We start from the raw sequence: 27,907 nt of genomic DNA on the forward strand, positions 1-27,907 counted from the left end.
GTATACACTTCTTTCCCTTATATATATATATATATATATACACTAACATACTAGCAACATTTATTCTGCTTGCGCGATATTTTGTGTGCGTGTGTGTGTACTTTTTTTCGCTACAGGCGCCCACAGCAAGTAAAACGAGACGCCGCGTTCTCTTTTTCACCCCTTTGTTTCTCGTTTAGATTGTGCACCACGTTGCTAAACTTCCTAGTGTCGTACAAAAATAGGTCAGCTTCAAGGGCATCGTACCTCGGGGCAAACGTCCTTAAATCGTGGAAGCGTGCCAACAGCACCGCCAACGTTCGGCGTCTTCAGCTTAAACTCGAGTGGATATTGCAGCGTAGATTTCACGGCGATATTTTACGCATCTAATGATGATGATGATGGCTTATGTGTATGGTTCACATTCACTCTGGGGGATCGGCGCAGAAACGCGTCAAAGAACTTCCCGACGTCTTTTCCCTTCGTTTTTCGTTGTTCTTCTGAATACTTTTTTTTTTCAAATCTGACCCTTTTGTCCACAAGCATTCTTCATTTTATCGCGCGATCCGAAGAAGCAACGCATGCTGTCTCATTGGATTCACTTACTAAAAGTATTAGAATTATCGGTTTTTCTTCAAGCATGTGGCTGGTATTAAAGTGCATCTTTATTAAAAATATATTCTGTTATATGAACCACATTAAATGTACAGTGCATTGCTGCATATTTTTCTTATGGACGTGTTATTTATTTGGTAATTTTGCTGGGCTATTTAATGCATTTAGCTTTACAGTCAGCTTGTATCCCTTGTAAACACTCCTGCAGTGTTGAGGAGGTATGCATAAGTAAATAAACAATAAAATACATATACAAATCTAGTTTTGTGTGACAGTAAGTAATAATGAGTTGTTATTTTCTAGCATGAATATCTGCTTCTTAATGATAATCAAAAACTGTTTTTGTAAAGTAGATTATACAGTCCGTGTCATCAACGCCGGAGTCGACCTGATCCCACGGTCTCGGAGATGAGCAAACTATCTGTAGAACTCCCAAGCAATTATTTTCACATATACTTCACATATCTGAAGATTTCGGCATTTCGAGACATTTTGTATCAGCCGGTGAGAGTTTAAATAGTATATTTACATGAATAGACCCCCAACTACTACCGTGGCGTTTACGTTACGATCAATGATGACGTAGCGAGTGGTTATAGTTATTGCTTGAGACATGTAAGAAATAAAAGAAATAGAAACAGAAAGCTGCAGTAGTCCGGCTCAGGTGCCAAAGTATGGTGCATGTTCCTGTGGTCTTGGTTTCGAGCCCTACGATGGGCGTGAGATTTTTTTTTCAATCATAACCTCTGTCTTTATCTTTGATCATATTTAAGCAGTCTTCCGAGCGCGTTTCACCGCTCTTACGCTCATGTATCACACTGATATACAGTGATGGAAAATCAGTGGTAATGTATCGGCTCAATCGCCTGACAACCACCCGGCCAGCTCAGGTGGTAGACCATGAGACTTAATCTCAGGGTCGTGGGTTCGAGTCCGTTTCACAATGCCAAGAAAGCCAATGTTATTGCGAGCAGACGCTCGATGATCGAGAGAACGCACGAAAAGTAAATGCCGCTGGGGGACGCCACATTGAAATTCCCGCCAAACGCCGTGACGTTATTAATTTTGCTGGCGTCTATGACGTCGGCGAAATTCATCACGTGAAGCATGGAACTTTCAGCGCGAAATTTTAAAAATGACATTTTCATCTTTTTTTCTTAGTTAATAAATGCGCGATGCGGCAACTCGGCATGAAATATAAAATTAAACTTTTAGCTTTATTTTCGCATTTGTTAATAAACGTATGATACTGCAGTTAAAAATGTTAGCGCTCTCATACAGCAGTAATACTTGCACCCCTCCCCCCCCCCCCCTTGATGTGGAACCTTGCGCACACCTGCAGTCTGCTGTATATGATGTAGAACTTTTGTAAGTTGTTGATAAGGGCATCCGAGTTACTTCTGGTGCAACATAACACTTCTCATACAGCATAACGAAGGAACGCTTCGGGGAACAGTGAAATGAATAAAAAAGAATTTTAACAGAATGCCTCTTTCTTTTTCTTAGGAAATAGAACCTGAAAGAACTCTCCTCCTCTCGACCCCCTCGCCCCCATGCGTACACGAACAAATGTTCAACAATGCAGAAGTGGCGGATATGTATGTATGAAATATGTGTCAGAATTGATTCTAAATAAGAAGCAGGGAGTTGAGGCAGAAAACAATAGAGGAGCAAGAAAAGATTGCATTAACAATGCCGAGTCAGTCATTGAAAAAGTTTTACGCAAGCAGCACCGAGATCATTGTTTATTAAAACACACATTTCGCAGCAAGTGTGCCTACATAAATGTAGTGGTACCAGGAAGGACATTTACCTGCTCCGTCGCCGTCGATAGCCCAGTTGGTAGCGCGGTAAACTGTAGAGATTCCGTGCTATGGACATCGATAGGTTGCTGGTTCGAATCCAGCTCGATGGAGTGGTCTTTTTTATATTATTTTTTGTCGTCCTCGTATATTGTTAGGGCCGGGGAAGATAGAAAGGTTGCTAGCTTTTTTTCTGTTTTGTAAAAAGATGTGGTACATAAAACAAAAAATAATAATAAATCACGGATCAGGTTGTCAAGTACGAGTGTTACTGAGTCTAGACGGACGCTTAAGAAAGTTAAGATCAAACAGCCCTTGAAAAACACCAGCGTAAATTCTCATCGCGCTGAGACGGCAGGAAGCTGCTAAACGACACTTGCGTCGCAAGTGTTTTGTCCCCAACACTCTCAATGCAAGATACAAAAAAAAAGAAGTTAATGTCCAAGGGCAGCGCTACTGCACAGACGCGCGCGAGGCCATGTCACCTGCTTGTGCGAATGAAGTCACACGGATGCGGCAGTGTTGAGGTGGTGACCGTGCGCCGTCTGGGCGTGCACTGCATCTTTGCAGTGTTTAGTGGTGAACATGTGTTCGTTATTGCTGGGCAGATGGTGGCCTTCACGCGCAAGATATAGCGCCATGTACCCCTGGTTCAGAAGAGAATATCTTGGGGTCATAACCTAATAATATCTGGGATTTTACGTCCCAAAACCAGGATATGATAATGAGAGAGGACGTATAGCGGACGTTTCTGGAAATTTTGCCCATCTGTTGGAGTGTAACATGCATGGACATCACACAAGTACACGGGCCTCCACCAATTCGCCTTCATCGAAATTCGGCCGCCGCGTCCGGGATCGAACCCGCGACCTTCCGGCCTGCACTTAAGCACGCCGGCAGGCGATCTTCTAGCATCTGGAGTGGTTCGCAGCAGTCGCAATACGCGTCAGAGGATTCATCGAGTACATCTTGCGAAGATGTACGTGACTGAATGTTCTGTTTGTAGTGAAGCCACGTGTTCGCGATCTTCCGAGTATAACACATCCTAAACTGGAGAGCTGAGAGTGTGTGTGACACCCGCTCAGCTCACCCTATAGTTCCCAGAACAGTCCGAAACCACTTGACCGATAGTGAGCAATGCTATGGGATGAGGTAAAGCATCAGCGCTTTTCTGGAAAGGGGAGAGTGGGTTGAAAATAGAGGTGGATAAAAGGGAAGAGAAGAACAGGAACACGTGCACTCGGCATGAGCCTTGTGATTGTGGCATCACGGCTCGCGTGAAGCCGCCACGTGCTGATAATCTATCAAAAATGCAGCCTACTGTTCAAATGTACTCTGTTTATCGGAACAGTCACATCTTCCGAGTAGAATTTCGAAGTTTTCGCCAGATTTTCCCAGTTTTGTCCTGAAACAGGGGGAAAAAAGCACGAAATAACATTCTGCAGGCAAATGACATCAATGACACGTACAAAGAAAAATAACAAATTATACAACAGCCAGCTTACTCGCATGTATTGGCGAAAAATAATATCGCCATTTGTTTTATATTTACTTATGTGTTCGCTGGCATATTTGTAAAATACGCGTGAGGCAACTCGACCCAAGTCTTCATTCACTTTACTTTTTTTTGCTTGGCAAAGAGACACCGCTTTTGTAAGATGGTCCATGAGTAATGGCAGAAATGTCACAAAGATTCGGGGGGGGGGGGGGGGGCACACATCCTGTTATGGCGGCTATTTTGTTTCTTAGAAATATATGTCTTTTTTTTACATTATAGTAAAAGTTACAGTCATGCTTGAAATAAGTTCAATTTCGTTCAAATAATCAATGATTTTAATTTCGCTCAAATAATTAACTAGCCAACACAGGGCAATAATATTTTGGATTTATTACTTACCTTAGATCCTGATAATGTAGGTGAAATCTCTTGCCTTGAAGGGTTATGTGACCATAAGCTCGTTCAATTATCAATAAACATTCCCCCCAAAGTTGCGGGTAAAACTACAAAAGTGATTAGAGACTACAGCAAGGCCAATTATAGTTGTATGAATTCTGACTTGGAAGAATTCTATCACAGCACATTCTTGCCCTCATTGTCAAGTCGTACCGTCGATGAAAATTGGTCATTGTTTAGAGAGGAGATTACTTTATTAGTCGACAAATATGTCCCTTAAATTGCCATATCTAATGATAAGAGAAACCCATGGTTTAACAAATACTTGCGAACTTTGAGAAATCAAAAAAAAAAAAAGGCTGTATAAGACCGCGATGCACGCTTGTAGTGCCTCTGCTTGGAATTCATATGAGGAATGTCTTAAAAGTTATACTTCTGCGTTATTCACTGCTCAAGACAAGTACTTTAAACATGACCTACCATCATTATTAAAATGCAATCCCAGAAAATTTTGGCAACAATTATCACCTGCTTCTTCTGTGACAGATATTACTTTGAAAGGCAAAAATCGATTACCTCTCCCAAGAGACCAGTGTGCAATTGCATTTAACAAAATTTTTTTTCTGTTTTCACACGGGAAGATCATTCTAACATTCCTGAGTTTCCGGAACTTGATTACCCTTTCATGGCACCCGTAGATATTAACATTGAGGGCACCACTAAACTAATCAACAACCTCAAAGTTTCTACTTCTAGTGGTCTAGATAATATCAATTCAAAGATACTAAAAAATACAATTCCCACGTCCTCTCAAATATTATTTCACATTTTCAGACAGCCTTTGTATACCGGTCAGGGACTGGAATGTCGCAAAAGTTATTTCCATATTCAAAGCAGGATGTAAAGATCAGGTTGAAAATTATTGTCCCATCTTGTTAACCTCCATCAGCTGTAAATTACTTGAACATATCATTGCTTCTCATATTTACAGTCATCTTGAATCAAACAATTTTTTTAGTTCCACCCTACATGGCTTTAGGAAAGGTTTCTCTTGCGATACACAACTACTTGAATTCACAACAGATCTACAGACTAACTTGGACATGAACACACAGACAGATTGCGCTTTCCTCGATTTTTCGAAGGCCTTTGACCGTGTCGCCCATTGTCGTCTGATTTCCAAACTGTCTTCTCTTAAATTGGACTCCTTAACGCTATCATGGCTTCGAAATTTTCTTTCATTTCGTGAACAGCTCACATTTGCAAATGATTCTCATTCAGATATCGCAGAAGTCACTTCAGGAGTGCCGCAGGGTAGCGTCCTTGGCCCTCTACTCTTTTTAATCTTCATCAACGATCTGCTGACTAACATTTCATCCCGTATACGCCTGTTTGCAGACGACTGTGTCATTTATCGAACCATAACATCTCCCTCTGATCATGAGGCCCTTCAAGGTGACCTAGACCTCGTTTGCAGTTGGTGTAATAAGTGGTTAATGAGCTTGAACACTTCAAAATGTAAAATAATGTCGGTTTCCCGAAAAACCTCAATTTACACTTTTTCATACAATATTAAAAACGGTGAAGTATCTCGAACAACATCATACAAATATCTAGGAGTTATTATTGACTCTAAACTTTCATGGTCTTCCCACATAACTTCTATTTGTTCCAAGGCATCCAAAACACTAGGTTATTTACGTCGAAATCTCCATTACTCCACATCGAGCATCCGCAAAATAGCCTATTTAACATTCGTACGTCCACAGTTAGAATATGCCTCACCAGTTTGGTCACCTTATCAAAACTATTTAATACAGATGATCGAAGCCATTCAAAACAGAGCAGCCCGCTTCATCACTCAGAACTACCAATGTCACAGCAGTGTATCTCAAATTAAACGCGAGATCGGTTTACAACCATTGGATATCCGCCGCAAGATAGCCCTCCTTGTGTTGTTTCACAAGTACATTAATAGCAGAAATCCATGCGCTTTCCCTCTACACACACCGGATCGCATGTCTGCACGCATGCGAAATCAGCGCAGCTTTAAGCGTATTTTTGGCAGAACTCGCGCGTTCAACTTATCTGCTTTGCCACAGGCAATCTCACTGTGGAATGATCTTCCCGACGAGATAGTTTCAGTCACTAACAACAACGCGTTCCACGAGAAACTACTCTCTCACTACATCTAGCATCATTTCATAGACATTTGTATGGAGGTGCATATACTTGGTGACTGTATTTTCCTTGTTCTATTACTGTTATTAGTGTCGCTGTTATGTTGCATTAATTTGTATATTTGAACTGTATATGTTCTCATTTTTCTTTCTTTTTTTCTGTAAGCCCCCCTTACCCTATGCTCTAACGAGAGCCTGTAAGGTATGTTAAATAAAAATAAAAAAGTGAAATAAAGCGAGATGGGCGTCAGCACGTTCGGCGCTAAAAGAATGTAATCTAACATCTATGAGCAGGAGAAAACTTACTGCGTTGGTGAAGTAAAGTTTCGAAGTTTAACTCGATCATGAATGGTTTCTGGCATACTTCTAGTCAATATGCAACATTGAACATGCAGTGATTGCTGAGTTACATTTTCATTCATTTCCAGGTTTTTAAGTCACATGAAACACAATCTTTTTTTGCGTAGAAGTGTGAGATGCAATGACACGCGCATATCGGCGGGATTTATGCGTTGAAGGTGCAAACACGTGTTGCATCGCATCTAGGAGAGAGAGTGAGTTATGGTGTAGCAAAGGGGAGTAGGTATATGCTGATTTGTCTTGAGAGGGGAGGAAGTGTTCTTTCGCAACCACCCACCACCCTGCAAGTAGATGCCAGTGAAGACATTTTCAGCCCGACATTCCGTCACTCCGGTTCACTATGACCGCGTTTAGGAGACGTCGTTGGCTGCACACGAAAGGAGCTTATGCAGCCGAAAAGTAATGGACGATTATTGATGTTGAGTTGACTATAAAAAAAAATCTACTGTGGGACTTGAACCCACGACCCTGTGATTGCGAGTCTCATACTCTATCAACTGAGCTAACCAGGCGACGCTCGGAGGTGAGCTTATTTCTCTACAACAATGTGAAATAGCACAACTTGCTGTTATTTGTAGCAAGATTTCGGTTTTATAATGTTTACGAATCGGATAACTTAAACTATGAAAGCCAAATGATGCCATCATTGCCCCAATGTCATTGTTATCTGTTCAATAGCAACCTGTGGGAAAACGCGAAGAATTACGCCTTAGTGCTTACCGTTCGGCTGGGGTAGCTAGTTTTGCCATAGAGAAATAAAAAAAAAAGGTCAAGAGGGGACACTCCCGTAGACCCCAGCGGCCCAATCGACCCTAGCACACCTGGTGGTTGGTGAGAGCAAGTGGCGTGCGCTTCCCGTTTCTGTTTCACTGGCGCAAATTTTGAATTACTTTGCGTAACCGACGTTTGGCTATGACGAAAGTTCACAATTTCAGACCACTTTTCATCGCCCAAATGGATAGTTTTTGTAGGTCGTTTGGATTTAGCGATTCCCTGTTTTGTTTTGTTCAGTGGTTCGTGCGAATTGGACGTGACGTAATTTTTATTTCGATTAAGTTATAATAAAAAGAGATGCAGGTAATGATAATTCACTACGGTTTTATTCATCGCGCTTGTGTTTTTCTTTTGGAACAAGTGATCAATGTATATATCAGTCAAAGAGACAGAGTATCCGCAATGTTTTATTCAAAGGCAAGGTAGAGTCTAAGAATATAAAAAGCACAATATGACAAAGGTAGACAACAAATGCATCTCTCCTTACAAATAAATTGTAACAAATATTGTAACAAATACAGAGAATACAGACAACGCACACATCGCTAGAATTGGCAGAAGCCGAGAAGCTGGTGAGTATGACACACCGGGCCAGTGGGTAAGTAAGGATCTATGGCAAAAACACAGCGCACAATGCTGATGAAGAAAGAAGTGACATATACACAGCAATGAAGTCGCGAATCACGCCTGGGATTAACCGAAATAATGCATAGAAAAAAAGAGCGCACAGAAACCACACGACACAATATAGCAGAAAGGCAAAGGTGCAGTGTGCTGGCTGTGCTTAAGAACAGCTAGCCCAAAATGAAAAAAAAAAAAGCAGACTTGATGCCTGCTTGTCCTCAGAAAGGTAGGGCTTTGCAGCTTGCTCACTACGTGAAAGACAAACTTTATGCTACAACACTGGCAGGTCTTGTGGCTCTTCTTATGCGTCGCCTTCATCAAAAACTTAAGATCCCAAGTGATTTGCGTCTGGGTGTTGCTGTGACGCTTGGGAGCTAAAATAGATTGTAGTCATCACTTATCCAGAATTGTGGACCTTAATTGGTGCTACGAGAGCGGTATTACAGGGCTAATAAATAGCAGAAGGAAACCACTTTGGCTCATTGTTTTTCACAAAGGCTCTACATCTTTTGTTATCACTCACAAGCTATATAAAAATAAAATGGCAGCGTCCGCAGCCCCATCAAACGCTACAAGTTTGGGTATTCTTTTGAAAATTTTGATGGGCCAGATGAGGAGGTTGATGAGAAGCTAAAATACGAAAAGCGTGCTAACGTGAACCGTGCGCACTTCATACTGTGTTCCTTACCCGCTCGAAGACATTTCAACAAGTGGTTTTGTTATCGATATATTACTTGAGCTGGAGAGATAAAGCATACACAGTGACCAAGCGACCCACAGTAAAGTGTACCGCCCGCATTTGCTACAAAAATACAGACAGGATACCCAACATTCTTTTTAAGGTTATGCAAATCACTTCGAGCGAATACACAGTGTCCCTACTCCTTATAGCGGGTAACCAAAACAATGTATGCAACGAAGGAGTGGTTAGTCCAGTTGAACTGAATATAAGCATATAAGACCATAATGAAGTCTGCTGTAACGAAGTAATAACATAACAAAGCTATTGCAGGATTCGGCTCAACTCGAATACTTTAGTGTAAACCCGCCGCTAATTGCTAACCTTTGAACTTGTCAAGCTGTATGCCCGAGATTGAAGACTGGAACCTAACCCTATCTAAGTTTCGGTTCACAAAACCCACATGCCAACATAAACGAACCCGGCAAAACATTTTCAGAAACTTCGCGCGACACCCAGCAGAGCAGAAATGAAAATCGCCAACACTTGACAGATGGTGATACAAAACATCGCACACTTTCAGGTGATGTGCAGTGGCCTCAATCATGGCAAGAAAGTGAGATTCAAGTTGTACGTATGCAAAAACTGCTTCTGATGGCACAGTGAGATTCCCAAAAAGTTTGCTGGGGACGTGGTATGCTTTGAGCATTGTGAAATACTGGTGGGTACCCTTAAGCGTCTCACTGTCATCTTTCAGTAACTGTAGGCAACAGTCACATGCATTCCGAAGGAAGTGTTTGATGAGAAAACCAGGTACATAATATGCAGCGGAGTCATCGATAATATGGGAGTGAATGTTGGTCGCAAGTTTAGAGAGATCGTCTAGAGCGGGAAAGTCGTCAGGCTGTGGCTGTGCACACTCCTCATTATCCACAAGAGATGCACTGGTGAGAGAGAATGGCGAGAGCTGCTCCTGGAGGAGGTCACATTCATCATCCTCGACATTTCCGTATTCTGACAGCTTGAAGAGTTTTTTTATGCAGATGTGCTTCAGGCCACAAATAAATTGTGCTATATTGGGGTTGGTGTTGCAACCCTGTTTTTGCCTAATGTGGCCAAATATGTTCTCCAGAGAATCCTGTTGAAGCCTGCGTGTTAACAGGTATTCAAAATTGTAATTTTTGGAGAGATCGTCCCATAGTTGACAAATAGCCTGAATTGTAATTTGCCAACCTACGATGGTTTGTGGTTGACGTCTGCCAACAAACTGCCATGATGCAATCCAGGGAAGCTGGCCTCGGAGGAAGTCAATCAGCTCTGAATCATTTTTCATGATTGCATGCCGCAGCTTTTGCGAAGTTCTTTTTTTACTCGAGCTGTTCAAGGCATCGAAAATCCTGTCCATACGATCACAAAATTGAGCTGTAGTGATGGCCGAGGCAGGCAGCACCTTCGCATACACCATTGCCGTGATAGCAATCGAAACTGATGCACTGAGGACCCGAGTTGCTCTGCTGACCTTCATATCAGAAAAAAGGTTTCTGATGAACGTGCCGTTCAGTCAACTTTGGAGCCAATCGCAACCGCAACTCATGTGAGGATTGGTAAAGGCTTACAATGTGCGACCAGTTAACGATGTCATCCCCAATGTATAACTTGTGTGCTTGGACATTATTGCGCGTTGTTTTAATTAAATGCGGAACATCAAAAATGTAATACATCCGCTCACCATTACCTTCAAAAAAAGGCTTTGCTACAGTCACTCTTAGTTGGTTAGCGAGACTTACATTTGAACTGCCCTGGTCACAAATGACTGCTTTCACTGCAATATTAATGCTCCTAAGCTCCAAAATGAGTGACACCAGCAAGTTATGCATAACAGATGATGGTGTTGATGTGTGCCCTATAGTAAAAACAACCGGTTGAACCCACTTTCTTGAAACACCAACAAGAAGAAAAACCAGTGCTCGATCAGCAATAGTTGAAGTGCGATGAGTGCCATCATCTGTAAAACCCTGGACAACGTCTCTTGCAGCATCATAGTACAAATTCTTTTTGAGTGCTATTTCGTCGAAAACTAAAGCACACACTCGGTCCCGTTCATTCCAAGCTTGAGTATTTGTTGCAATTGAAGTAAGGATTCCTGGGATTATGCCTGGAGTCATCTTTACATTAGCTAGTCACCTCTTTAATGAACGCCGGGAGGGCAAAGAAAAATATGGAGCCAGAAATCGGTATGCTCGCGGACCTCGCAAGTTTAAGTGAAGAGCGAATTTCTTGAACCACACGGGAAACCGCTTGCCCTTGCGTTTGGGCCTCAAGCGAACATGTGCAGAAAGAAGTTTAAAAACCTCCTCGGTGACGTGCGGTCGGATAACTCCAAGGGCCTTTGAAGTCGATGACGGTGCTTGGTAAGGCTGTCTCCGCAGTCTTTTGATAGTTTTCGCTGTGCTGCTACTTTGGCTTGCAGATGTTTAATGGTTTGCTTGTACTTCATTGATGGAGACATTGTCGCTGGCACACAGGAACGCACTGCAATAAACAAAAAAAAATGGATGTAAAAGCGAAGAGCAACTAATCCCATACGAGCACTTTCCTCGCTCTTTCAGACCCAAGGTGCACAACTTTCTGTGGTGCAAAGTTTTCGATTCCACTACCTAAAAACAAACCATTCACAATGTTGACAATGCACAAAAAAATGAAAATCACTGAGAGCCCACCCTTACATTTTGTAAGTGCACACGTAGTGTCCTTTTGAGGATAGTTTCCTCAGAATGTCCTAAACATAAAATAGCACATTAAAAACAGCTGCAATAAAAGCATAGTCACCATTTTCTCTAGTGCACTCAGGCATGGAACTGTTGGCGGAGACGTCTTCTGAAGGGTCTTGTGAAGCTTGTTCAGTGCCTCGGACAGTGCTGTCGGAACAATCTTGCGAGCGGCCTGCGGAAGTCTCTATATCAATCCACTCTGGTGTTGAAGTGAACATACAACTTACCAGTCACACAAGTTCCTTTTGTGACAGCTGAATGACTGGTTAAGGTTTTCTCCGGCAAGACGAAGTAAGCAGAAATTCTTTCACCAGCTACAACGGAGCTGCCATCTGCAGAGATTTGGTCAACAGTCAATTTGGGTAAAAAAAAAAAGAAATCGCGACACTGAACGCACCCTGCTCATCGGGGCACCTCAATGTGTGGGAGCCGCTTTTTGAAGCCTCTACCGCAGGTCCTGAAGAAATGAAATTACGACAATGTGTCAATAAGAGGCTTAAAATAACACAAACTGAAGCTTATCCGCACCTTGCAGTGCAGCTTCTGCAGTCATGTCCCAGTCACTATTTGAAGCGACGCTCAGAGAACCTGCATATATGCGTAGTTGGTACAAGTTACAAAGCTTGTAGCATTGGGAAACTTAAACAGCTCTTTCAAACGCATAAATTGGTCGAACGTGGAAGAAAAGAGAAGGCACCAACTAGGAAACAAGTAATTTGTGATTTTTGGAATTATCAACAGTGCCAGCTTTCACTGATGAAAGGTATATGTACATGTGCACCCAGGCTTGAAGATAACGAGAAATAGCCCTTTAAAGTCTTTCAAAACAAGTTGCGCAGGTCAAGAGCATCAAAAAACGACAGAAATGTAAAGCTGCTGTTAGGAAGGTAATAGCCCACAATTCACAAAATTTAAGACTTTCCAAGTGTTACTTCTATAGTGAGGTTTCTCCATCGGCTACAAAGATCTTCGCGGTTAACTGTCGCCACTGATTCAATACAAGTGGCTGCTATTGCACGTATTTGAGTTTGTCAATCACTTACATGGTGCAGCTGGTTGCACACTGGGAACAGCCATTCTTGTAAGCCTTGTGTGCCCAGGGTCCATGAAACTTTGAGCAGTAAAATGGTCGCTACAAACCCTGTACGTTGCGTACAATAGGCTGGCCAGCTTACTCAGGAGATCATCGCGTCCAGCATACTGCATCCATGCTTTCATCCTGCATTGGCAATGAACTATCAGCTGAAAGGGGAAGTGCTTGAATAGTGATTTTTTATTGTTACCCTCACTGAGCAAGTACGAACAGTAAGCCTAAAGACATGCAAACCACACAACAGCTTTAACACACCTGCCGTCCCGTGGTATGCGGAAGAAACTCGTCCCAGGCTTCTTGTGGGTTCTGCCATTGTTGAAGCACCACGATACACAGCAGTAGCTGCCGTAGCTTGGACCGCCGGACGGCATGGAATCAGCGCGGTCTGAAAATGTTAGTAAGTGGATGCTTCGCTGTCAAATTACAAAAAAGATATGTGCACGTCATAAGTGTACCAGCAAACCCCTTTGAATGATTAGCTAATCGATGCACAATACAAAACCAGTGATACAGCTCTGACCCATAAAACTCTGACTTACAAAGATAGACGCTAAGACCGCGTACAAAGATCTTCAAAAGTTTCCAGGCCGCTATCCCTTGTAATGCAATGGTATCGCAACCTGGGAACTTTAGAACACCTTCGTGCGTACGCAGTATCAGCAGTACATTGGGAAGAAAAATCGTAGTTGAAATTTGTGCGGTAAAATTATATTGGAAACGTCAAAAAATTTGGGGGCAGCTTGCACTAGTGGCACAAGGCTAGCGAAGAAACGAAGATGATGGCCACTTGGCTAGTCCAGATTTGCCTCCGGCACACCAAGAATTATTCGTGTTCCGAGCCTTCGGGAAACGCGTCGAGAAGCATGCGAGGCCCAGCGAACGCTTCTCAATATTTCGCACCGAGCCATTGAGCCTATGACCTAGCTGCCCAGCTATGCTCAGCGCACAGACGCAGCACGCGTCGCCTCGGCTTGACGCCGTGCCGCCTTTGCTATACTACATACGTTGCACAATGTTCCCGTCTAGCCGCCGCATAGAGCCGCAAACTTTCTTTTTAGCGAACCTCCCCGTCCTTACAAGCTTCAGAAAAAGGTTACCACTGCGTGAATGAGACGCCACGTAAGAAACAAACTCGCACACACGAAGCGCAACGTGTGTGTGTGCATCTTTCTATGTTTGTTGCATGGTGTCTTATTCGCGCAGGTGTAACCGTTTTCTGAAAAAAAAAGACCCAACAAGCCCAACAACATGTCATTCAACAAGCTTCGCTTGAAAACGTGCCTCACCTGTTATCTCACGCACGAAAACGCCGACGCAGCCGACGTTGACGAAAGCGACGAAAGCTTCCCGCTGTCAGTCATGCATGGGCTTGTCGCTGGGTGGATGGTGTTTATGACAGTACGGCTGAAGAAAAAGAATCGCGGAAGGTGTGTTAAATAAATTGTTTTTATGTATAAAAACATACCAAATTTGGGCGTATAATTACTATTTTGTAAAAAAATTTTGTTGCATTGATTATAACTGTTTTTTTTTTTGCGCTTGCGTTCTCTGACGTTTGGTAAGAGCACTAGTTCGTTACGTAGTCGTGACGCACTTCCTGAGGCCAGGTTTCTCGGAGTGTCCTTTTCGTCTTTTTCTTTCTCTATGGTTTTGCTCTGAGCAGCATAGCGAGTTACTCTACTGGTGTTGAAAGGAGCAAGCACGAACCTTGATATCACTCAACTTTATTTCTATGGGTGCGTTTCGATATCATCCTAACCACTGTCTTTTCAACAGATGGCGTAGACGGTAACATCTCTCGCAGCATCACGTAAAGAGCAAGGAAAAAAAAAGTAAAAAAAAGGGCCTTGCCAACGTTGAGAACTAGGCTTATCCACTGTCGACGTTGCTGGCACGTATGGCGTGCCAAAATATGTTTAACTAGCCATCTCAATTACGCCAAAGTAAGAAAATTCTCTTTTTCCACACTGTCCCGAGGCCGTTGGCATGAACGTTTCACCGCTGACCGCGAACTGTGCGTACCAATATGGGGCGATGGTAATGCGCTAGCGGAATTATCTCGGCATTGCCCTTACAGAAGCAGTCTTACGGGCGCACACAAATTCTAGCGTTGCCGCTCAGTATGCACGTGGTGAAAAATTATTGACGTGCCTACTTAGTTTCAGAAGCTGTTTTGCACAATTTTACGACGCGATATGTTCACTCAAGGTGAAATCATCGTCTTTGCCCGCGACAAAACACCGCACGCACAGCTGTGCAAGGCGGCTGCGCAAGTCACAAAAGAAGTGTTGAGTATTCTGTGAATGCCTGCGTCAATTTCTCGTCCCTTAAGAAGACGTTGATGAGCTGTCACGTCGTTCTTACAACTGCAGGTGATTGCTCCTCGTAGGAACGGATTCGCGGCGTGGCCAAGTCGCTGAAAAATTCGACACCACGAGATCGGTGGCAGTGGCGATTCTTGCGGGGCGGTCGGATTGTCATCGAGGGAGGCTTGTGGCGGTTCGCGAAAACACTCAGTCGCCTGAGGGCCCGTTAAATTATTTAACTGCGACGTACTCGTTGCAGAAGCTGCTCATCCAGAACGGAACCCTTTTACACCTTCGCAGTTTCAGGCGAACCCGTTGTTGCCGAGACCTGTCAGCATCATTTGTCGTTTCAACAAGCGATATGATTTGTCGATTAAGCGCACAGCGTAACAAAACTGTTGAACGGGAGTCGGACCTCTGCAATATATTTATCCGTATTACGTGATGACGCTCGCTGCATAAAATTACGCTTCCAGTTCCACTACCTACACCCTACTGCTTGTGTTTTTTTTTCTCGTCTGCAATTCTTCTGCTCGTGCCATGTAACATGATTGTAGTTATGGGACTTCTGACAGCGGACTTTACAAAAATGTCTCCTACAAAGATTTATGTTGTGTACTCATTTCGTTGTGCAGGTCGCCATGGAAGATCAGCTAGATTGTGACTCTGTGATCTACCAGTGCGGCGCTTGCGACGAGCAGTTTTCCTCTCAGGGCGAGATAGAGCAACACCACAGTGCAGATGGAAACATGTGTCCATTCATGGTGGCAGCTGTCATGCAGCCTCAGGTTGATGGCAGTAAGGCTGAAGTTGTGGTTGTATCCGAAGACGTTGCACTTCCCGGGAGTGTGGTCTTGGAAGACCTGATAATTTCGGATGAAGTCACTCTCGCCGAAGATGTCGATGATCCCCGAGTCTATAGTAGTCGAAGCGCTCCCGGCAACCAGTCACGGGCACACCTGCGCCATATGCGGATGCAGCTTCAGCTCAAAGTTCCTCTTGGCAGCACATGAGCAGTCGCACCAAACGAATGAGCAGAAAGTCCATGCCTGCGAGCTGTGTAAGCAGAAGTTCTGCAACTGGAGCGAGTATGTCACCCACCTTGTGTCGCGCCACGCCAAGAAGGACCACTGCTGCACCATCTGCAACAAGTGGTACACATCGCGCTGCAACCTGAAGACCCACATGTTGATTCACGCTGGACGTAAGCCGCACCAGTGCGACATCTGCGGCCGCCAATTCACCGCGTCGAGCAACCTGAAGGTTCACCGGCGCATCCACACTGGCGAACGCAAGCACGTCTGCCAAGTGTGCAACAAAGGATTCTTCACCTCTACACACCTCAAGACACACATGGCAGTGCACACCGGCGAAAAGCCATACCAGTGCGAGATCTGCTTTCGCGAATTTGCTGTCAACAGCAACATGCGTGCCCACATGCGCACACACACTGGCGAGAAGCCGCACGAGTGCCAGATTTGTGGGAAGCAGTTTGCCAGCTCGAGCCATGTCAAGATACACTTGCTGTCCCACACAGGCCGGCGGGATCACAAGTGCCCGACGTGCAACAAGAGCTTCACGGTTGCCTCCAACCTCAAGGCACACATGAATATCCACTTGCGCCAGTAAGACTACGCGTGTGACCTCTGCCACAAGCGCTTCTACACTAACAGTCAGCTCCGGTCGCACAAGATGATCCACACAGGCGAAAAGCCATATCAGTGCGATGTGTGCAACGAACGCTTCACCAAGATATCTAACCTTAACGCTCACCGCACGACGCATACGGGTGAACGGCCCTACCAGTGCGAAGTCTGCCTCAAACGTTTCCAACAGTCTGTGAACTTGCGGACACATCTGCAGACGCACCAGTCGGACCGGGCTCACCCATGCACACAGTGCGAAGAGGCATTCCCGAACATCACACGACTCAGGGCGCACGCGAAAAAATGCCATCAGTAAATCTTTAGCTGCGACCAATGCAGCCGCAGTTTTTTGTCGCGTGCAGCATTGGGGGCGCACCAAAAGATTCACTCGGACGCGTACGCTTTCTTCTGCATTGTGTGCGAGCGGTCATTCGCCAAAGAGCAGCATCTGGTGAAGCACATGAAGGGACACGCAACAAAAAAAAAATGAATGTCCCACCTGCAACCTGCGGTGCACTTCCATAAATCAGCTTGAAGTTCACATGCAGACGCACATGGGTGAACGCCCGTACGCCTGCAGCTTGTGTCCGCGCCGCTTTGCAAAGCAGGTCAACCTCAAGTGCCCCATGCAGATCCATACGAAAGTCAAGTCAAAGAAATACATTTCGGACAAAACGCTGCAGTCGCACTATCAGAACTGTCACCCCAACTTTCATGCCGAAGCAGATTGTGCAGATGCCACAAATGAAATCCATATTGTTGTCAAACGGTATCCTAGTGAGGACTTCATTGTGGAGTACGAAGTTGAAGTGGAAAGTGTAGAAGAGAAGAGCGAAGAGGCAGGCAAGAGTGAGGCTGAAACTGAAACACAGCAGCTTCTGATGGAAGCAGAAGCGCAAGAGAATACAGCTGTTGAGGTAGTGAAACTGGCAATGTATAGAGCTTCCTAGAAAACACAGGAGTCTTTACAAAAACAATCAAAGGTTTCTTGGGGACTTCATTTTGGAAAATGTTAAACTAAATGTTCAAAAAAATTGAATAACAAATGGCTACAACTGTGGCTATTTCACAGCTTAATGTTTGTAAATTATAGTTTGCAAGATATGCTATAGTTAAGCACAATCTTTTACTATATTTCAATCTTAGTCGTGCAAGATTAATTTTTTTCCAGGATATAACATTTGGCTTCCACACGACCGTAGCTCCTTTTATGCTTTGGTGCATTTGTGACGTGAATTTTTTTGTGGCATTGAGTTATGTGTGCAGCTGATTGCATTGCTGTGGAAGTCAGAAATTCAGAAATAAATTTCACTGAAGCATTAATGCAGTCAGTACTTCCAGTTTAACTGCAGAGGCATTGCCGTCGAGGAAAAACCTTTTACGATAAAGCCTTTGCAACTTTGCATACCGTTCCCCTCCTTTTTTCTTTTTTTTTCAGAATGGCCAATTCAATGTACCTTTGCCATTCTCATATGCTCTTTAAGCAGTCGTGTGTTAAATCTAAATGCACGATTTGCTTTAGTTAAACTATAGAGTGATTGGACAACAGTGCAATAAAAATAGATAGCTTGCATTGTAGTGGATAATGCAGCCTTGTGTTAAGGGAAGTACACAAAGCATATTGTTCTCATTGAAATTTGAAGTTTACTTGAAGAATTATGGTTTAATGCCAGTGTATACTGCTAGTCTACAATGAATTTAGCCGGTGTTTAGAAATTTTGTACACTATAACTGCGGAGCTGTGTGCGAACATAGATTGAACAGGCCATGACAGAATGCTCAGCTATGCATGTTGTTCCAGGAGGCGTTGGTTGTTCATTACTTATTCGACAACTATACCCCCACCCAAATTTATATGGAGGGGGTATTTTAATAAATATCAGTAATTTTATACTTGTTTTTCTCTACAGTCAGGCATTGAGCAAATGCCTCCTCCGAAAAATACCCCCACCAAAATTTTGATGGAGGGGCTATTTTAATAAAAATCAGTATATACATATTTGTTTTTTTTCTACAGTCAGGCATTGAGCAAATGCCCCCCTCTCCGAAAAATTTCCTGGCCTGATTTGAGAGTAGATGAGAAAATGCCCTCGTAGGTTTACTCATTATGTGTGACCAATGGTGCACTCAGTCTTCATAAGTCCAGGTGTGGTCCCAGGTGGTTGTTTTACATATAAAAATTGAGCTATTGAGGACCAGCAAAGCTGTTCAACGCATGACACTGAGGAGAAACATCGGTAAAACCTAATATGCTAGTCAGTGCATGTCACAAAAAAATTTGACTACACAAACCGCTGTGAAGGAGTCATGAAAAAAAACTTTCGTTTTGCCCATCAGTCTTGGTGGTTTGTATGATCAAATTTTTTTGAGACACACAAATAACACAGGATTTTCAGATCGCACGCCATGCAACTGAATTCTGTTCAGAAATGCCCATTTAAATTTGCCTTATGCTCCTTTAAACATTTGATTTGACTGCGACATATGCTCAGTCTTGTCTTTCGCATGGCACATACATCGGTGTTGGATGTCTATGTGTTGCCTTCATTTTTAGTGGATGAGGTGAGCACTGGCAGGGCTAGGGTGGGGAGGGCGTTGGCGCAGAGGTTTAACCCCATAGAAAATATAAATTCTCACTTTTGTATGTATGTGTATCTGCATGCACACATACATACATACAGGGTGGTTTAACGCTCTCTCTGCAATAAATTTCTGGCTACGCCTTTGCAGTGACTAGTGGAGGGGATTGCCCGATACCTGTGATACATTGCTTTTTTCTGCAAATAGGTTGCCTATGCTGTAAAACAGCTTTGCCTCAACCTACATTATTATCAAAATCGTAAGGTTCTGGGCTCTTTGGTACCGGTTTTGCTTCTACTGTAAAACGTAGGCCTCTCTTGTCATTTGTTTGTCGTGTCCCAAGGGATTCCCACCAAGGGCTAGGAGCGACGGGTCATGCCTGGCGTAATTGACTGACGTTTTAATAAAGTTTTCTTTATCGCTCCTCATTTTCACCAAAGCTGGTTCAAGCCCCAATCGCCATCACCCTAGCACTCGCTTTAATTTAGATCTTACGCATTACGTTTCTTCAAATAAGATGTTGATTACCCTAGAGAATTGCTTTTGGAGGTAACACCAGGGGACACCAACAATTTACCAAGGGTGAAACGATCGAAGCTGTAGATTTCACAGAAGAAAAAAAAACGCGCACCAGTGGGGACATTCCATTGAGTGGGTAGGTGCCGAAATTCCTACGAGCACCATATACCACCCAACTAGAAACACTCTAGTAGACTCTACCCACGACTCTACCAAAACCATAAAACCCTACGGTCATTGGCCCGTGGGCTTTGCTTGGCTGCGTGCGCTCCGTGCGGCGAAACAAGCTGGCTGGCTCTTCAACCGCCATGAAGAAAACGGTGCTAGTGTCGGACGGTCCGCTGTGGGCACGTCACAGCCCTTGTTTTTTTGTCGAAACCGTGATCACCGGTGGATCGAAGGCCCGGTCAACCATCTGTATCAGTAGAATCGTAAGTGCATCGTTTCATGGTTGTTTTTAGCGGCAGAATCCAAAGTTTCTGGAAGTTCTAGAACCCCAATCCCGTGCCGCGTGGGGAGTGTGTCTCTTGGAAAACTCCGTAGTTCAAGTGCTGTTCTCTTTGAGAAGACAGAGTACGTAAAAAATACCTGTAATCACGGAAATTGACGAAGACGTCAAGCTCCGAGTGGGTCCAAAGGGAGATGGTCCGGACGCAGTTGCCGAGGTCGCCAAAGGCGACGGCAGTGAGGAGACCTCCAGTGGTTCGAGGGCCATGAGAATTGATGGTTCAGGGGATGACGACGACGATGACTCAGACATGCCGCCGCTGGAGAGCTTTGACGCTGGCGCCGACGAGTCGTCGGCTGACAAGGCGACCAAAAGAAGGAAAACAAAATTGTAATCGCACTCAAGAAAAATTGTAACTCAAGAAAAAGGTTAGTTTAGAAGCGCTAAAACGACATATTGTGCATGGGGTAATCGTGCGACGGGTGTATGCCGTTAAGGTTCTTTGCTTGAAAGGCTTGCTGTTGAGCGGTTGCTTTTGTGATCAGCTGTTGCTCAGAATTTTCTGGTTAGTCCCCCCAAAAGAAAATTGGCAATAAAATGCCAAGGGTGCTCGTCGCAAGCGAGCTAGCCCTGTGTTGCGTTTGCGCAAAATTTGCTATTGAACGTAAACGTTTTTAAAAGGTATTCCGGGGAAAGTCATTTAGGCTCCCCATTTTGTCTAAAGCAGGAAGATGCCATGTTTAAAGAAAGTGTAGTGCCTCGACATGTCCACAAATTAGATACATTTCTTGCACACAGGTGGCTGCAGCAACGCAATCATGTTTTGCCGCAGCATGATAGCACAAAATGAGGACATGGACAGGAGTGTGATAACACAAGCACTTCTTTCACAGTGTCGTTTTGTGGGATTGCTCATCCACTATGTACCAGCAAGCCCTATATGCTCTTGTAATATGGTCGGTCACTGTGTTTCGGCTAGTGAACATGTCCACAGCTTATGGGCAGTGTGTAAGCTGTGTGCTAAATACAGCTAGAAGGATTCTGTACCCTCATAGCTATTTCCTTGCACAATACACACATTTCCCTGATGCCTGGATTTGTGCCTCTTCAAAAACAGTATGAAAGACGTACAATTGCTGAACTGCTGATAATTCCACCATACGTTGCCTCTGCAGCAGTTATGGAGCGAGGAATTTATTGAGAGTCTGGAAATTGGGAAACTTTTCTTGTATGTGTCCTGCATTTCTTGCTTTTGTTGCAGTTTTGAAAAACAGCAATGGGAACGTACAGTGTGACTGAGACATTGCAGTGAACCAACTCGCCAAGATTGAAGTCCTGTTGAAAAACAGTTCATGAGCTGCACAAGTTGTTTGCCTTGCATCAGTTAGTCCACGGCGCTTGAAACTGTAAACACCATGCACAACTCTAGTCACCTTTGTTGGTTTATTTATGCTCCTTTTTTTCTTTTATGCATCACAGGCTCATATTAATTGGAGTAGCTATTTTAGTGAAGTACATCGCAAAAGCAGCAAGTCGACTCCAAGCTAGGTTTGGATTATGCATTGTGTAACGTTTCATTCCTTACACACATTTGGCACATTAAGTGTTGACTGAACTTGTTAATGCTAGAGCATAAAGCCAGCACTTATTCTCATGATATTCCACATGTTTAAGTTATGTGCCTATGAATAACTTTACAGTTTGTTCTTCCATTTGCATATTTATTCTCTAGAATTAATCTCACTGGCATTCATATGCTTATGGCATCACCTGGAGTTTTGAACAACAATAGTTAAACGGGCCGTGCAACACTTTTCCAAGTAACCATCGAACGGCTTCACTAATGAAGTTTATTACCTCATGAATTGATTGCCGCAAAAATTTTTAGAATTCGTCAAGTACGAGCAGAGTTGCAGAGATTTGTCGCTTCCCTTAATTGCTTTCTCTTTTCTTTGGTCTCGATGGGTGCGGAGTAAGCTAAGCAGGAATAGACGGCACGAGGACATGGAGTTACGTCATTTGCGACTTATGACTTTGAGCGCTTTTTTTTCCCCCGAATGTTCGTCTTACTTTCAGTAGGTCGTGAGCGTCAGGGGCACACCAGTAGGGGGCAAGGGTGGGCTGGAGCCTTCCCCCCCACCCAAAATTTATGCCTGCCCCCCTGTGCCACCCCACCCCCACCCAAGAGCAAGCACACATAGTCAGCACATAGTCAGCAAGCATAGTCAGCACACAAACACATATGTTCTTAGCCTACCTGCCCCCCTTAAGAAACTCGCTTGTCGTCGGTGGCCCTCCCTCACAAAAATCCTGGCACTGTTCCTGGTGAGTGTATTGTAAATTCACAGCTTGCCGCTGTGGTTGCAGTTCCTATGCAGTCCTCAATGCTCAAATCAGTCAGTGGCCGTAAGTTTAAATACATGGTATCATTTGTAGAAAGAAGAGGGAATGATTTCTAGCTGATTTTGAGAATGAACGGTGAATTCCAGGGCCGCATGCTTCGCTGTAGTGTTTGGCTTGTGTGTTGTAGGGAGCCGTAACGATCAATTGGCACTGTTTTCTGACCATGCTGAAAAACTGTTGCAGGACCTCTTAAAGTTGTATATCAGTTTAAGTCCTCGTTAACATCAACTAATTTGCACATAGCAGTCAACCACTAAAGACATGACGAACTTCCTAGAGATGCTTGAAAGATGGACTGGTCAAGGCCACTAAATTCAAAAGGTGATTTGCACAACAATTTCTAATTGGACCTATGCCAATGCCACACACAGTAAAGTAATTTCGTCTCAATATTAGCAGCAATCATTAAAAAAATTGTTGCACAAGTAATTGAAAATTGTTCAATGACGCAAATGATTTGTTTGGACATAGTCATAAAGCATTGCATCACTGATATGAGTGTTGGTAAAGTGCCCAGACACCAGAGTATTCACAGTACACAGCTGAGTGGCAGAACAGTATCTTGTTATCTTAGTTGTGATGGTTGTACTGGGTTCCGGATCATGTTGTGCAGGCTCAGTTTTCTTTGTCAATAAAGTGAAAGGCAGAGTATGCAATTGGTTTTAACGGCAAAGAAAATAATACCAGGAACTCGTAATGCTGAAAGTTGTCCGAATTCCTGTTCATAAAAGAAGGTTATTGTACCTCATTTGAGTGTAGGTAATCAAGCCGGGCCTGGGCAAAGACTCTAGGCCGCAGCAGTCCAACTGGGTTGTGCTGAACATGAAAGGCACACTAGAGGATGGCACTGTCTTCGAGGAACATAACAACTGGCGCATCATCTTGGGGGGACATGGAAACTGTCTGTGGTAGGTGAGGTGAGCATGTTTTACGGGGAAAGCTGTTACGAGAGAGCAGCTGATTTTGCTTGCATAGTTGTCTACTGCTGAAAGTTTGTGTAACTGCTCTTGCATGCAATGAGAAAAGGAATGTTTTGGATAGGATGGGATTTGAAACCAGGCCCTCTGCTTGGCAGTCAAGTATTTATCATAGTGCCATGCTAGAGCCTCGAACTGCATAAAATAAAGACCTTATATAAGCATCGTGCTGGGCAAGGAATCACAATAACAGATCTAGTGCACTAAAACCTCATTATAACAAGTTTCATCTTATACGAAAATAGGTTTGTTATATCCGAAAATTGTTTGTAAAGCTAATTTCCTAACACTATATTTATTCGAAGAATATTTTTCATTTACTCGCTTTAACAGATATTTTAATATATCCGGCTTGGTTATATCAATGTTTGAGTGTATAGCGTGATAGAAGAAAAGAAAAAGAGGTTGAGAATTTAGAAGAGACTGTCGTCTCAAGCGGCCACACAGAATTTATTGAGTTGTTTGTTTTTTGGGCTCAAATTCGCCCCAATCACTTTGTTTCATTAAAGTGCACCTTTTATTACGCGTTAGAATATCGTGGTTATGACACATGTGACTCCTAAATTTCATTTTTTAGGTTCAGTTCTTGATATTATTCTCCATTTTCTAGGGTGCCTGTGTACAGTTGCTTATGTACAGTAAAATAACCAAGGCTACCGGCAATGAATTGGTCATTCTAACTCTTTCATGCATTTTTATCGGAAACAGCTCTTCATTTTGATAGTCAGCATTAGCTACTCATACAGCATGCTCTCCTGCACTATCAACTTGAATTGAATTGAATTGAAGTTTATTTGTCCTGAAATTCTTACAGGATCGGGAGCAGAGGCTAAAGGCTATATAGCCTGACATGGGGCCTCTGCTCCTAAATACAGTTTGGCACGCAGGCCGCTCAATCTGTCGCATATGTTTTCAGAAATAAATATATAACACAATAAATAACACACAGAAATAAAAAAATAACACAATAAATAAACCATAACACAACATAATTTAGCATGGTCTTGTCACACTATTTCAGGGAAAACGTTAGAAAAATCACTTTATCACAAAAGCGCCACCTGAAAAAAAACTTCAATACAGAATGTAAAATAAAGCATAAGAAAAGCAATTACAACACATAACTCAAATTGATAGATAGGATGTAACAAATCAAGTACAGAAACTTTAATAAGCATACTCAATATCATGGCAGGAACACTTAGCAGGAACAGCACATGCTTATATATCTATAAAAATGCCTCATCCCCAATGTCTAGCACGCCTTAAGGATGACAGTAGCAGGAGGAAAACAAATGTAACATGTCACATTAAAGGACAAACAAAGCAGCGTCATCTCTGTCAGATTGTCAAAAGCTTAGGAAAATGCGCCATTGAAAATCAGACACGTGGGGTTCACGTGTCTGAAAAAAAAAAATTAAGAAAAGGTGGTTATCAGAAATGACCAGCATGGTGGAAAGAGTTGAAGGATGTAAGCCTTGAATAGCCGTATTCCACAGCTACTTTGACCTTGGACAATTTTACGGCAACGTCTGCAGCATATAATGCTTGCAGAACAAATATTCACTGTTTCCTTTGTCTACTCGTGTTGTGTTGGTGCATTTTAAAGCTCTGTGACATTTTATTCTGCAGGCTTGGACGTAACACTTGCCCTTATGGAGAAAGGAGAAATTACTGAAATTGTGGTCCCGTCCAGGCTGGGTTATAGAGACCAAGGAAGGTGAGACGGCCATGCTCACGCATACGCACTGATATGTTTTCATTGCTGTCTTGTTACAGATTGCCATTATAGATTACAGTCATATATTGTGAGCAGAATTTTGAGCAGCTTTCTTCGACGAGCTCACACAAAGGTCATGTCAGTTCTCTTGCCCATATAATAAAGAACTGAGACAGTCAGAACTGTTATTCGAGACCAGGTAGGAGCGTAGGCCTTGCCAGCGAAATCGGCGACAACGTCCGGACCGAGCGTCTCGTGCTTAGCACTGACAATGTGTTTGCCGAGCTTTGCATGACTCACTACATTCATCATTACATATTTCCCCTTCGCTGAAGATGGTGCCAAGTAAGTGTTATAAGGTGTCATGAGGACAAATGGTTCGTGATACGGTTTCAGCGATCCACATGTACGATTTCGCGGCCTCGGCGACGCAGGTCCACAGTGGCCGTGAGGGGTTCGATGTGTTAGTTAACAGCGGAAGTTTGTTCTATGACGCGATAAGGTGCATGGTACCTGCTGACAAACTTTGTAGAGGTACCAGGAGCAGCACTGGGGGGCACCCACAGCCAAACAAGAGAGTTGGGTGAAAACTTGTAGTTGGACCGTCCATTGTCGTGATGAAATTTTTGTAGCCCTTGTTCTTGTGTTGTAAGGGTGCGAGCTAATTGCCGACATTCTTTTGCATACAGAGTGGCTTGGGAAACTGGTGCGCCTTCGGATGAGTCGGGTCGGTAGGAGAGAATGGTGTCGGTTGGAGATTATGGTTCTCGACCATAAAGTAAAAAGAAGGGAGAAAAGCCTGTCGTCGCTTGAGGTGCCGTGTTGTAAGCGTACGTTACGTATGGAAGGATAAGATTCCAGTTGGTGTGGCCGGAGGCGACATACAGAGAAAGCATGTCGCCAAGAGTACGGTTGAAACACTCGGTCAAGCCATTTGTTTGTGGGCGATATGCGGTAGTACAGCGGTGAATCACATGGCATTCAAAAAGAAGTTCTTGAATAACATCCGCGAGAAAGACGCGGCCTCGGTCGCTCAAAAGTTCACGTGGAACGCCGTGACGCAGAACAAAACATTGCAGCAGGAAAGACTCAACGTCACGTGCCATCGCGGCTGGTAGAGCGGCCGTTTCTGCATATCTCGTGAGATGGTAGATCGCTACAATATTTCAGCGATTCCCAGCTGATGTATATGATAAAGGACCGTAAAGGTCTATTCCAACCGGGTCGAACGGTCGCACTAGGCACAATAACGGCTGCATTGGTGCAGTAGGACGGCTAGGATCGTGCTTGCAACGTTGGCACCTTGTGCAAGATCAAATGTACTTTTGAACAAATGTGTACATGCCGCGCAATAAAACCGAAAACGTAGCCTGGCGTAGGTTTTAAACAAACAGGCGTGTGCACACTGCGGATCGGTAGTCATTTGCGGCCGTCAGGGTGGTAGTTGCGGCGATAAAGTATTCAATCACGGATGGTGAAGTGAGAGGCTGAGGCTTGTCGGTGTAGCACTCGAGATGGCGGGTGGGCGACTGTTTCAAATAGGTAATCCATCAGAGACGCAATCCACGAATCTTTGCGCTGCTCCGCAGCCATGTTGATGGGTCCTGATAGTGGAAGGAAGTTGTCTTGGATGGAGACACTCGCAATATCAGTAGAAACAGGCAAACGCGAAAGAGCGTCGGCATCGGTGTGCTTCTGGCCTGAGCGATAAATGACACGGATGTCGTACTCTTGGAGCCATAAAGCCCATTGTGCCAAGCGTCTGGAGGAATCTTTGAGGGAGCATAGCCAGCAAGAGCGCGTGGTGGTCGGTAACAACGTCGAAAGGGCGGCCATACAGATAGGGCCGAAATTTCGTAATGGCCCAGATAATCGCTAGGCATTCTTCTTCAGTTACCAAATAATTTTCTTCTGTTCTTGTGAGAGTGCGGCTCGTGTATGCAACAACATATTCTTGGTAACCAGGCTTTCGTTGGGCGAGTACAGCACCAAGACCGACACCACCAGCATCAGTGTGGATGTTTGTGGGAGTGCTTGAATTGAAATGACGCAGTATGGGTGGTGTTGTAAGCAGTTCTGGAGCTTCGCTAAGGCACTGTCGCAGGCTAGAGACCATGCAGATAGATTGCGGTCTCCTTGAAGTAGGTTTGTCAGAGGCGCCATGATCGAGGGGAAATCCCGGACGAAGCAGCGGAAGTATGAGCAAAGCCCAATGAAACTACGCAGCTGCTTGAGAGACGCGGGCCTCGGGAACTCGCGAACAGTACGTAGCTTAGCGGGGTCAGGAAGAACGCCATCTTTCGACACTTCGTGTCTGAGAATAGTCAGCTTGCGTGCTTCAAAGTGACACTTCTTCAAGTTGAGTTGGAGGCCAGCTGCAGAAAGGCGGTGTAGAACCTGTTCCAAGCGACGAAGGTGCGTGAGGAAATCGGGCGAGAATTCCACTACATCGTCTAAGTAGCACAAACACGTGTTCCATTTTAGGCCTCGTAGGATAGTGTCCATCATGCGCTGAAATGTTGCCGGCGCATTGCATA

At 44.0% G+C, this 27,907-nt stretch overlaps 1 protein-coding gene, 1 non-coding gene and 2 pseudogenes across 4 annotated transcripts; 2 read left to right on the top strand and 2 right to left on the bottom strand.

Moving 5' to 3' along the window:
- Positions 1-7,269: 7,269 nt before the first annotated feature.
- Positions 7,270-7,342, bottom strand: TRNAA-CGC (transfer RNA alanine (anticodon CGC)). Its single transcript has one exon. It is a non-coding gene; the product is annotated as a tRNA-Ala (tRNA).
- An 821-nt stretch (positions 7,343-8,163) lies between these two features.
- Positions 8,164-14,174, bottom strand: LOC142775749 (uncharacterized). 3 transcript variants are annotated; one of them, XM_075877690.1, is made up of 7 exons: positions 14,058-14,174; positions 13,027-13,156; positions 12,722-12,897; positions 12,207-12,266; positions 11,737-12,135; positions 11,259-11,439; positions 8,164-8,291 (listed from the first exon to the last, which is right to left on the bottom strand). In XM_075877690.1, the coding sequence occupies exons 2-5, from the start codon at positions 13,140-13,142 to the stop codon at positions 12,032-12,034; spliced, it is 456 nt and encodes a 151-aa protein (XP_075733805.1). In that variant the 5' UTR covers positions 13,143-13,156; positions 14,058-14,174; the 3' UTR covers positions 8,164-8,291; positions 11,259-11,439; positions 11,737-12,031. The 3 variants fall into 3 exon arrangements, 1 of the variants encoding a protein (XP_075733805.1); XR_012886973.1 differs by lacking the exons at positions 12,207-12,266; positions 13,027-13,156; positions 14,058-14,174 and having other exon boundaries at positions 11,737-11,850; positions 11,906-12,135; positions 12,722-13,000; XR_012886972.1 differs by lacking the exons at positions 12,207-12,266; positions 13,027-13,156; positions 14,058-14,174 and having other exon boundaries at positions 12,722-13,000.
- Positions 14,175-15,667: 1,493 nt separating this feature from the next.
- On the top strand, positions 15,668-17,673 carry LOC142776979 (uncharacterized; annotated as a pseudogene).
- Positions 17,674-20,535: 2,862 nt separating this feature from the next.
- LOC142775102 (peptidyl-prolyl cis-trans isomerase FKBP8-like) overlaps positions 20,536-27,907 on the top strand; it is a 37,415-nt pseudogene continuing 30,043 nt past the window's right edge.

This window comes from Rhipicephalus microplus, chromosome X (genome assembly GCF_043290135.1).
Source record: "Rhipicephalus microplus isolate Deutch F79 chromosome X, USDA_Rmic, whole genome shotgun sequence".
NCBI lineage: Eukaryota > Metazoa > Arthropoda > Arachnida > Ixodida > Ixodidae > Rhipicephalus > Rhipicephalus microplus.